A 13,092-nucleotide genomic window follows, 5' to 3' on the forward strand; every position below is an offset into this window, starting at 1 on the left:
ATATTAGGAGTAGTATAAGAAACCATGATTTTGAAAAACACAGCCAAATTTCTACTTGTCATGTAATTGAGGAAAGAGGCCTAGAACAAACTCTGAACACCTGCAAAAACTCTTTGAATTAATAAGTTATGCTGATTAAAATTGTTTATTTGTGGTGAGTGTATTTTATCTTATGAAGTAACCTGCCAGATATAAATAATATTTAATTTTAAAAAGTCATTTTTTTCATTACTTAGAGACTCAACTTTAACATGAGATTTGGTGTTGAATTTTATTATCATAATTATAATGCTAATTAATAGAGAAATTTTGCTTTGTTTAAAAATCAATATCACAAAACTATATAACATTCTTAACTAATTTCTACTTTTTAAAAACATAAGATCACTTGCAAATGTCAAATTGAATATCATAATCACATCACACATCTTAATATTTTTCATAATCAACATTTGTAAAAAGTAAAGAAAAAGTTGAAGAGAAAACAATTTATCTCATATATCATCATTTCTGCCAGCTTCATTCGACTTATTATTTTAACCTGCTAAATTAAAGTAAAATTATATTTAGTTTTTTATGTACAACTCTGCCTGCTTTAAATAGCTACTGTGGATTTCCATAAATACAAACTTACTTATTTTATGTTGGATGTAGCAAAAACTTGGTAGCGAATCTCTTGTAGATGTCAAAATTGTATAAGTGAAATTCAGATATTATAGCTGGAAATAACCAACAAATGTTACTTGCAATTTCCTGACCTCGTATTTTCAGACACTATGTCCTGTATTAGATAAATATCCTGAATTACATCGTGTTGCTACTCAGTGCCAGAATAACAAATAAGGAAACCTATTTTTGATTATCAAAGTTTGGCTCATACCAAAAGCTGAACATGTTAGAGGTATAATCAGTAAGACCTTGGTTTCTACCCAAAATTTGCACTTTGCTTGTTGTAAATGTGCAATTAATGTTTTCCCAATGACTCTCAGTCCTTGTGTGAATTAAACCAGAATGTTGGCATAAATGATTCTGTTATGATACTGTTATCTCAATTGCATGGGCGACAGTGTGGAATCAGAATTGTGTGACGGGAAGTTCATAGGTTTAGTCTCAAATAAATGTGGATTTCATCTAGCCTTTGAAGAGTAGCCAGGCCTTGAACAAATTTTCGACAGCTTTAAGCTGTTTTTTATTCATCATTAAAATGGAGTCAATAATATGTATCTCAAAGATAAAAGTGGAAAATTTTAATACAGATTGGTGTATTCTCATTAAATGCTAACATTTTCACTACCACTTCATCCCTTCTACCTGGTCATATAATCTTTATTTCTCAAGCAAAACAGAGGCAAAAGTAATAGTCTACCTAGTGACAAAGAACTCAGAATTATTTACATAAAATATCTACTAAAATATTAAATAATATCATTTGTAATAGTTATTTTATACATGTGCAAAGGAATTGTGGATTATTTCCATAGGCATGTTAATGTCACATTTTGTGATATAAATGCAAACAACTACAAACATAATTCATTTCCTTGAATACAGTGCATTGTTTGCTGTGCTTTTTACAAAAAGAGGCCAATATGATACAATAGTTACAGAAACAGAGGGAAGTGTTTGTACTAAATGACACCTCTTTCTGTGATAATGGCAACTCTACCACTCTATGCAATAAGCATATGTGTGGTGATGAGAAAGTCTTAGGCTGATGAGCTGATGATGGTCAGTAAAAGTCTTTTTATTCTTAGATGTTTTGCATAATTTTATGTTCATTTTTTTTTCCAAATAATATATTACACTGCCACAAATCAACTTCTAATTAGGTTTTGATACAGTCATACACCTATTCTACAATCTCAGTATCAATCTCCATATGCAAAAATTATTTGACTGCAGACTCTGAATCTGTTTTTGAAGAAAATGGATGCTGATGTTCTTTAAAATATTTAGAATAAGAAGTTGAAACATTTTTATTAGAAGTAACTGAAATCATTACACAAAGGATATGTTTAAACTCTCAGGAGAGGGTCAAGCATGACAATTCGATTTAACTGTATTCAAAGGGTTTTTTATTTTCTGAAAAAATATAAAATTTCATATCTTACACTACAAAAAACATGTACACAAACCAAATGCACATAAAAGTTTAAATGAGAAAAAATACACAAATCCTAATCCTTCATTGAATTCACTATGAGGCAGGGATTTGAGATAGCCTGATGTATATCATAGAATAAGGTATGCTATATAGCTGCTTCTGACATGACTGAAACTAAGAGATTTTGATAAAAATACTAACAAATGTCTGAGTCTAAGTATTCTCAGACTCTTATAAATGTAATTTACACACGTAAATAATTGACCATATAATTACAGCAGTCTAAAGAATCATAGATATGGTGACCACTGAAACGTCTCCTGTTAATATAGCCCCCAGACTGAATAAACATGACATTTTCCTCATTAACATTTAGAAGAAACAAACAACATTTGATGCTGATTATTATAAACAGATTTTTTTCTTTTTGAAGAATTGGTGTCTTCTACTAAGCAATAATTACGTGGTCATTCTGAACAAGAACATTCAATCATTTATGTGTGAAAAGACTTTCTCATAAATGAATAAGAAATGAAAAGAAATTTCTTATCTATTTCTCTTTTGATACATTACTATATAATTAACACCATAATAGAGAAAAATATTCAATGTAACCAGCTGTGCTACAGAGTTGAAAAATTATGACTTATTCTACTTACTAATGTCAAATAAAGCTAGCATTTCGATTCCATTTATTCATCATCGTCATCATCAGGATGATCATATTGTACCTAATTTTTACTTACTTTGAAGTTAAACATGTGGCAGGACATAAGCAAAGACAGTTTACTATCACTCTTATCTTTTTTTCCTTATTTTTAGGAAGAACAAAATGAGAAAACGACCTTATTCTACTATGCAATATAATACATATAGTAAATTTCTAACACCTGACTCAAATAGTGTTTGTCATCCAATGCACCTTTATAGCCAAAAATGTTTTCCAAAGGTAAATATCTGTGCTTGTGCTTCAGAGAACCCACTTTACATAGCGTAAATAATGGTGTTAAAATATTTTACTTTCACATGAAGATTAAGTAGCAGACATGCAAACATATAAGTGTTCAGATTATTAATTTTCCATTTTAAACTTGAAACTGTGTTTTCACTTTTTCATGCTGGTCAAAACTCTTTTGCAAACTGAATTTAGGATATTCTATATTGTTTAGGCAACTCTGAAACCAGTAATGCTGGCCATACTTCAGTTTAGATAAAATATTGGAATATAATTTTTACAGTAATCTTGCAATCTTAGAATACTGACTTGGTGATTAAAATACAAGAAATAAAGGCTCATGCACATTACAATTTTTAAAAATGGGAAAATGAATTTCTTTACATTTTTACATGGAAATACTACATTATAAAAAAAGCAACTGATTATATTAACAGTACACGTGAGCAAATGACAAGATTGGAAACAAATTATGATTGGTCAAAATAGTAATTCAGTGACTTCAGATATGAGTCTGTTGAAAATTACTCCCTGTACTGATTTTTCAAAGTCCAATACTGAGAAAAAGTCATGGCCCTTAAGATATTGTTACTGACAGTTACAAGAACATTATGTATTATTTGACAAATCTACTGTATGAGCTAAAATAGTCGCTTCCGTTCTTCATTTTTGTAGTCTGGTGGGTGACAAAATTAATCAATAGAATATGAAATTGCATAAACAAGATTTATTAAACTTTGCCCTTGATTATGGCCTCTCTACATTCCACTAGAGTTGCCTCTCCTCCTTGTTCCGTTTCTCACATTTGCAGATGAGATTGGCACTTTCCAATTGGTGACATATCCAATAGGAAACAAATACTTTAGAAAGGCATTCTTTCCTCTTTTATAAGGAGAGTACTTCTTGTTTGACAGTCTCAGTATTCCTTCTAAAGTCAAATTAACCTTCCTTAGAAATTCTCAATCAAATTGAGATGCAGAAGAAAACTATTTGGCTATTTAGCTTTCCTTTCAATATACTTTCCAAAATGAACACCTAGCTGCAAAGAAGGCAAATAAATTTGATCCAAATTAATTTATATTTGTCTTTTGTTAAAAAGAAGAAATCTATATTGTAACTTAAAGTTCTAGTCATTTAGATATACTCCACTCTGACCTCACAATTATCTTTGAGCATACAAAGTTGGAAAACAATGTAAAAAATATCTTTGTTATATCTAAGCAATTGTGGCAAGTTCATGAGCTCTAAAGTACATGGTAATTTTCTTTTTGAATCAAGAAGGATTTCATTTTGAAGTTTGTCAACTGTTAATCACTTAGATTTGAATATTTCTATAAAATTCAATAAAGTGCAACACAATTTCTACTTAATTTATACAAAAGTAATTTGTTTCATTAATTTTCTGTTTATTGAAATGAAAAAATGTTTCTTTAATAATAGTGATGCCCATTTATTTGTGATTTTATCAAGAAAACACTAAATTTGCATCTCTGGAAAATTCACAAAACTAATAAATTATTTGTTTCAGCACAGGTTGTATTGACCCATGGTATATAGCCCTTATTACTATGGAAATTCAATGTATCATTTGAAAATTGTTTAGGCTTTTGTTGTTGTTGTTGTTGTTGTTGTTTTGATGTTTCCTGGTTCTTTAGAAAAGAGGTATTTGACTGCTTAAGTAAAGGCTGGGCAGAATAGAAAGTAGTTATTTCCCAAAAGTTAATTCTTACATTTACTAACATTCAAGTAAAACAAGTGCTTGGAAAAAAGAGTACCATTAATACAACATGGCTATCTTTCTGATGAATTTCATTAATTCAGTCTTCTCTGCTCCATGGTACTATTAACATTGATAATCATCAGTAGGCTGTATTTTATTTAGGTGCTCTGCTTTTGAATAATAACATGGCATTCCATGATTTTTATGAAGTGTAAAAATACGAAGTGTTGATTATCTCAGGAACTAAATTTTGTATAATTTGTAATACACTGTATAATTTGTATCATGAGTATAAGTCTTCCTCATTTGTGGTATATAGAGCATACATAAAAGATATCTTATATTCTTTAATAAGTCCAGTTACATAGTACCTTGGATTGGTTCATTAAAATAATCTCCATGCCATGTAACTGAATATAAAATGAAAGTAACAAATGAATAAACATCCATTAAAAAATAAAACTTGTCAATTCTTGAAATAAAATTCTGAAGGGAAAAAAAGTGTATATAAATATATTTATGTGTATATATATATATATATATATATATATATATATGTCTGTATTTGTCATAATTCCATTGCTGCCTTAGAATCAAAATTTCTCAAACTGAGTCAAATAGGAATGGTTACAAAGGATTAACACTTAAGGGTAATTCGTCGTGCTATGTGCCTGGATTTAACAACATTAACAGAAGCCTGCACAGTTAAATCCTTCTACATCCTGCTGAAAATGTGCCCTTTGGTGTCAACTTTGCTTGACAAGATATTTTTTAGGACTTAGAAAGGTGAAATTTCTTACAGGGGTTCAAGATTAATGGCTAGAAGAACTGCATTGTCACAGATATCACAAAGTGTTTTTAAAAAGCCAAAGGGGATTTAGTCTTATACACATTTCCTTCTAGTGAATAAAGAGATTAGCTTTTGGACACATGAGAGGAAAAGAGACACAAGCTTGTGTTAAATTTTGTTTTACAGCTTCCCTATTTCTCCTATTTGTATTACACTCTGGAACACTTGTTCCTATATGTTGCTAAAATTAAAACACTATTAGAAATGCAAGCAGAATGGTAACACACACATGTGCAAGCAAACACACACAGAACTCCATCTTAAATCAGTTCCTGGGTATATTGCAAATTATACAGTATATACACAATTATTACCTAATAATCTCTAGAAGAGCAACTAAAAGTAAATTTTATAACACAAAAAAATAAATATACACCCTGTATTGTACTTTTTCTTGATCAAGCAACATGTTTATATACTAGTTTCTATAACTTATCGCTGCGTAACAGCATTTTAAAATTACAAAAGAAGATATCTATTAAGAAATAATCTAATCATATTGCTCTTCAATACACTTTTGTAGACAATTAAGACTTGAAGTAAACTTCAGTAAACTGTAGCTTTTGTTAGCTCACAAATGGCTATAAAACATTTCCTTTCAAGTAGATCCCTGGAAGTTTTGAAAGGGGTTGCCTTAGTTCAGTCTATAAAGGTGCTATGTATTTATATATTTCATGTACAAAATGTGGTAGAAGTAGTGGGAAGGATTTTGCAGTTGTAACGTAAGAGGATGTTTAACCTCATGTCCCTTTTAATGCAAGATATGTTTGCTTCATGAAAAATGAAGACTAAGGACAAAGAACTGGAGATTTTAGTAAAACCATGATTACAAATTCTGTGGCTGAGGCAAATGTTTTCTAAGGTTAGAAATCACTGTTTCCCCCCCCACCCCACCTTTTTTTTTTTTTTATTTTGTCAAAATAAATCTCAGGGCTGTTTACAAAGTGCAGAATTATTCACTCGAAGAATTGACATTTACATGAAGTTATAACGGCACCATCCCGTTTACCAGCTGCACCTTCATTTCTTGAAGGCTGTTCATGATCTTCTTCTGGTGACCGACAAGAGTCACTCCAAGTCGTCTCAAATCCCTGCATGAAGAAAGCACACATTGGATGTATTGATTCAATTTGTAGCACACCTCAATAGTAAATGTTGGTAAAGGAGCAAACATACTGCAAACACTAGTTAGATGACACTCCTAATTTAGACACAAAGTCTAATGTTTAAAGGTAGGCTATAAAATTATACCTCAAAAATCTGTTAGTAGTCAAAAAATATTTATAATGAGGAATGATGTAATACATATTTGTTCTCGTTTGTGACATCACTATTTTAGTGGCGCAGAGTGGTGATAAAACAAATTTGCACATTCTTACCAATAAAGAGTTAATAGGCACAATTTCACTGAAAAATTTTGAAAATGCAGATTTACAATATGCATAAGCACATTTTTTTTCGAGAAGAAGCTTAAAATAGACTTTTAATATTTTACAGCTAAGCAATTGAAAACCAGAATCAAAAATGACTCATTCTACACAGTCTATATAACAAATATCTTTAGGAGATAATCACCACCATATTGCTCTTATAACAATGTTTTATGTTTTTTTTTGTTTTTTTTTTTTTTTTACTTTATACTAAAAGTACCAGGACTTTTTCCTTTACCAAAAAGCATCTAAACTCTACTGGCATTTAGAGCATGCTGAAGATTACATGCTTTCAGAAGACTTTTCATTCAAGATACTTCTGAATATTTAGATTTCTAAACTAACAACGTATCATAGAGCTCAAGGCAAGTGGCCACGGTTTTAAATGTTTTTCTACAGGATATTTAGGAATGTTATTCCCCTAAAGTATGTATTTGTCATATATGTTTGGCAAATGATAAGCATTAATTATAGAAAAAAATAAGCATCAACAATTCAAAATCCTAAATGACAAAGATATTTATCATGTGGGTTTTCTCTAGGTAATTACCTTCTTGAACACATTATGTGAAAAGTGGAATCTTTTTTCCATTCAGTGTGTGTAATAATTTCAGATTTTATTGGCGTTCTATTGAGTTAATGACATTAGACATTAGAATCATTACAGGTAAAAACTGAGTTGTTTCACTTGTTCTTTGAATTCAAAGAAAACTCTTAATTACCAGAGAATAAAAATTAAAGGATGCCAAGGTTTTGTGTAATGGAAAATATGTTTTTCCAAAATAACATTTTAGTTTTCTTTTCCTTTTATGATTTCCTGATTTGTTATAAGAGTTTTAGAAAATGACAAGTAGCCAGCAAAAATAAAAAAAGCTATTGATATTTGTTGTGGAAACACATTTCCTTTTTAGAATGTGGATATTAAACAGTAAGCTTAAAAATCATTACAACTAAAAGATACCACATTGGAATATAAAAATAATAATATTGATAGAAATGGCATGGAGACAATCCTCAGAGAAACTCAAACATCAGTAAAAATTAGCTTTAAAACAAAATTATTATTGTTAATAATGAAATATGCTATAAAATAGCTAATACAGACCAAACAGAGAATAAAAGAGACACAAGTTTGATCTGGTCTCTTTTCAACTAAACCAGGGTTTCTCAGCCTTGGCCCTGTAAACATTATAGGCTGGATAATTCTTTGCTGTAGAGGCTCTGTCTTATGCATTGTAGAATATTTGGCTGCCTTTTTGACCTCTGCCCACTACATACCAGAAGAGCTTTTCATTTTGACAAGACAAATTGTCATTGTCAATTTTCCCCTAAGTGACAAAATCTCCCCTGGTTGAGAACCATTACTGTATATATATATATAATTTTTTTTTTTAAGACGGAGTTTCGCTCTTGTTACCCAGGCTGGAGTGCAATGGCACGATCTCGGCTCACGGCAACCTCTGCCTCCTGGGTTCAAGCAATTCTCCTGCCTCAGCCTCCCGAGTAGCTGGGACTACAGGCGCGCTCCACCATGCTCGGCTAATGTTTTGTATTTTTAGTAGAGACGGGGTTTCACCATGTTGACCAGGATGGTCTCGATCTCTTGACCTCATGATTCACCCACCTCGGCCTCCCAAAGTGCTGGGATTACAGGCTTGAGCCACCGCACCTGGCCATATATATATATATATATAAAATATATGTTTACACACGTATAAATTGGTGAAACTTTATAAACATATTTATGCACTAATTTAGAACTATGTATATTAGTGAGACTTAATAGACATTGTCTTGTATGCTAGAAATGTCAATAACCTATTATACAGATTTTTAAATTCTCTTTTATGGATGAAGTAACCAAAGACTTAGAATACTGAATTACTTAGCTATATAACACAGCCAAATTAGTAACCAAGTTACAGCTAATATCAGGTACCTGACACCCAATTCTATACTCTTAATTTATGATTATTCTAAGAGACAATTTTACATAAATTACTTCAAACCATATGCAATAATTTATTCATCTGTAAAATGAGAACTCTGTAAATGTAATTTAAAGCATCCAAAATCTGAAAGAAAATGTCTAATGAAGGGAACGAAACACATACTTTGCCTGAGGCTATGGTCACCAAATCTATACTGCATGGTTGTTTATGTTATGTGCTAATATTCTCATGTTTCCACATGTAACTTATTAAGCACAAAGAATTATGTAGATGTGAGTATTCATGGGTGTTTCCAGCAAACTGGATCACAACCAAGAGAAAAGGGATGAAAATTTTAAATTACTTAACCTGAAAACAATCTCTGCTGGATAATTTAATTAGGACTAGAAACAAAGTTTTAAAACATGTGTTTTATCATATGTTTTATAAACCCAGATTTAGGAAACCAAATTGGGAAATACGGATGTAATAATGCATACACTTAAATTGCATAATTCATGATTCCTATGCTAATTATTAGAAATCAGCCTTTGAAAATAACCATTACAGTTTATTCTGAATGACTTGAAAGAACGTGTTTAAGTTCCCCTTCAACATGGAATTTATACATACAATCACAAAACTTAAATTTGAAGTGTGTATGTGTTCCATATTTCAACTCTTGGTTTTGTCTAGAGGTTATCAAATCACTAGTGACTTATTTTCATTTCTAATATCTAAACTTTTAATATTAGATATAAATATAATTTAATCATCTGGATATGACTTGACCACAGAAAGACTCTAGCTCACTCAATGCTTTGGTAATTTAAATTTTTCATGATAACTATATCATACTAAATAATTTTGAGGAATTGTATTTGATTAATAAACGTGGGTATAGTTTGTGTTTATAGGAAAATAAAATTTATACCTAAAACAGTTCACACTTACAGATTTTAAGTTACATTTGTTTGAATTTTAACATGAACTAAGGATAAAATTTTATTTTAAGAATAATTTATTATCTGATTATTCCGAGATGAATGTTGAGGATCACACCAGAGAAACTCTCTTTCTCCCTTTCTTTTGCCTTCTCTCTCTTTCCTTTTCATCTCATCCTAACCCCCATGTCCCCAGAGGAGAAATTGAATTATAGAAACAAAATGCTGAATTTTACATACTGCCATAAATGGTGTCTTCTTTAATGAAATTCTGTTGTTTTTCTTTAAATCTGACCTTTCATTTTAAAAACTGTCAAATTAAGGTGCAGAGATTTAGAGAACAGTATAATTATAATAATGCATCCAATGTACACGTACCTTTAAACAATGTGATTTTCAGTGAAAACGTGGAGACACAGGGTTATTCATGTAAGTTAAAATTGTTCTCAGCAGCTAAGTCATTTCTTTTGAAATCCTTTTAAACATTTTTTAATACTACTACAGATGAGAATTAACACAGTATTAGAAAATGTTTATGGTAAAGGTTAAATAACTGTTAAAATGTTGCTGAATACTTTATGATATTTTCTTTTATGTAGTTTAGTCTCACATTTCTTATTTCCAATAATTCCCATTTTGCTACTTAAATCACATATTAAATGGTCAACTTAGCAGTAATTACAGAAATTTGATGGAAATAAAAAATAATGATATTGCAGCCCTATTTACAATAATTTTTGAAACATAAGTTGGAAATGGTAAAATATATGCATTTTTACATTTCATTTTCCAAAGTAGAAAATTTTATAGTTATACAATGTCTTAAGTGTGTCCCCATTATAAATATTACAAAAATTTTATCATAATCATGTATAATCTTAAGTAATACTGAAAGTCAATTCTAGTGATGACAAATTATATTTCCATATAGACTTATTAATATAAACATGACGAGACTAGCATTATTGCATAAAAAATATGTTGGATTTTGTTGACAAAAAAATGATTACTTTTAGAAAAGCTGCAAATGTTATGAATTGCCATTGCTGCATTTACATTGCAGTATTTTTTCAAACATTATTCAATAATATTAACCAAAGGAAATGCACTGATATTAATGCAAAAATGGCAGAATGAAAATATAGTTTTAAAAAGTAGATAGCTGATGTTGCAACCAACTCTTAATCATTCAGGCTTAAATTCATCTATCTACGGATGATTCATTCTCTTGCTCATTCTTCTCCCTTTTACTTTATGCATCTTTTAGCCATATCACTGGTACTTAGACCCCACCACCATTGGCTGGATATGAGAAGGGAGATGATAGATTAATGAATATTCCCTAAACTTCAATATTTACTACTTTTGTCAGAGTTTTATCATGCAGTTGCATGTCACTTTTTGTTAACTTTGCAGAACCCTAACAATCATTGATATCGACATGGTATAACATAAATATATTACAGTTGACAAGAGGAAATTTAACCACGATTTGTTAATGGTTTTTAATGGATGAGACATTGTGAGAGTTAAAACCCACAGAACAGTAGGTACTCCTATGTGTACTTTAACTATATAATAAATCATGTATAATGACTTGTTGATAAGTTAACAAATTTATTTGAATTAATTTGTAAAGATTTTGGCTCTGAATTTGGAGAACTTTCATTTTATTCGTTTAAGACTCTATTCCAGTAACTGATGCTAACAGGTACCTCTTCAGCTTATGTACAATTGGTATAATATTTAAATTCATTGGATTTTGCTCATTTTCCAAATAAGCAAAAGTTGACAGTACTGGTCTGAAAAGAAGTTTAAGAAGTCATTCTGATTCTGCCCTTAACTGAAATCTTTGGATTCGATTTTCGACTCACCTCAAGCTCACGATTATCCCTATTGACAATAATTCCCTGCACTTAAGCAAGATGAGATAGTTTGCACCATTACTGCCATAATTGTTTCCATATGAATACTGAACACAAAGTATTTTAGGCACAAAGAGTAGCAGAAAAACACATCTAAGATTGAAAGCCTCTTTCATGAATATGTTTTGACTCTGAGACCTCCAAGTTCTTCATTACCTTTCAGTATTTAGCTATACATGCATGTACGGACAACAATCCATAAATAAGCAAAATTAAACCTTTGCGATGGAGATTTTCAACCAAAGTATGTGGTTCTGAAAAACTGTACATAATTTTTTCTAAACCCACTATGCAAACAAATTTGATGTTACAAATTACAATGCATGTTTTAAATATGGCAGTTAGACCACTTGCTTTATATGAGTTGATTTTCACATTTTTTCCTAAGTATTTACAACAGTTATGAATGTATTCTTCCATTCTCAGCTTGTTATTTCTAATGATAACTCTAAGAATTATATTTTATATTGCACAGCCTTCATAAAACTAATACTTAGGTATGGGGTAAAGACTATGTGTGAAAAATCAGTATCAAGATGTTTTGAGAGCTTGTCTTTGACTTTTGCTGATAATTCCATCTCCTTTGCCATTAGTTCTTAGCAATGACTGACTGTTTTTTTGTTTTTGAATGAAGAGTAGGAAAAATGCGCAGATGAACTGTTTTTTTAAAAAAATTTTGGCCAAACAAGTAACTGATTACTCCCTATTTTGTGAATTACTTAACATAATGTTTTCATAAATGTTCTTACAGTTGAAAAAAAATGAGTGGAAAGCACAGTAAACAAGGGAGCATGTTAAATTTAAAGAGTATGGACTTTCCAAAAAAAAAAAAAAACAGCTGTATTGGAGTGAGGGTCTGCTAGCCAATTCCTAGTAAGAAATGTATTAATGATTATGACCCCCAGGGATTTGTTTTCATATGGAGACAATACTTTCTGAATGGGAAAATGGGCAGGTATTCTAATGTAACTTTACTCTTCTGGTCAGAGTAAATGAATTAAAAGACATAATGTTTGAAAGAAGGCAATACAGCAAGAGTCAGTAAACTGGAGGAGAATCATTATAAGAAGACAGAAGAGGTTATTAGGGCTTGAAAGAAAACAAAAAATACGGTGCATTTGGGGATAGAGGAGCAGATAGAAAGAAAGAAAAAATCGGAGTAAGAAAAATTTGATACTATAATGCTAAAATAGTCAATATAATTATAGTATTTTGGGACCCCAAAGATATAAG

The 13,092-nt window shown here is 30.6% G+C and overlaps 1 protein-coding gene across 10 annotated transcripts in view; it reads right to left on the bottom strand.

The window, feature by feature from the left end:
* Positions 1–431: 431 nt before the first annotated feature.
* EPHA5 (EPH receptor A5) overlaps positions 432–13,092 on the bottom strand; it is a 354,031-nt gene continuing 341,370 nt past the window's right edge. For 6 of the 10 annotated variants that reach the window (XM_074396211.1, XM_074396212.1, XM_074396215.1 and 3 more), the window contains one exon: positions 432–6,720. In XM_074396211.1, coding sequence (XP_074252312.1) covers positions 6,615–6,720 — 106 coding nt within the window. In that variant the 3' untranslated portion in view covers positions 432–6,614. The remainder of the gene's footprint in view (positions 6,721–13,092) is intronic. The other 4 variants (XM_074396210.1, XM_003931889.4, XM_074396209.1 and 1 more) reach the window with 1 other exon arrangement.

The sequence above is a fragment of the Saimiri boliviensis genome, chromosome 3, assembly GCF_048565385.1.
Source record: "Saimiri boliviensis isolate mSaiBol1 chromosome 3, mSaiBol1.pri, whole genome shotgun sequence".
Classification (NCBI taxonomy): Eukaryota; Metazoa; Chordata; class Mammalia; order Primates; family Cebidae; genus Saimiri; species Saimiri boliviensis.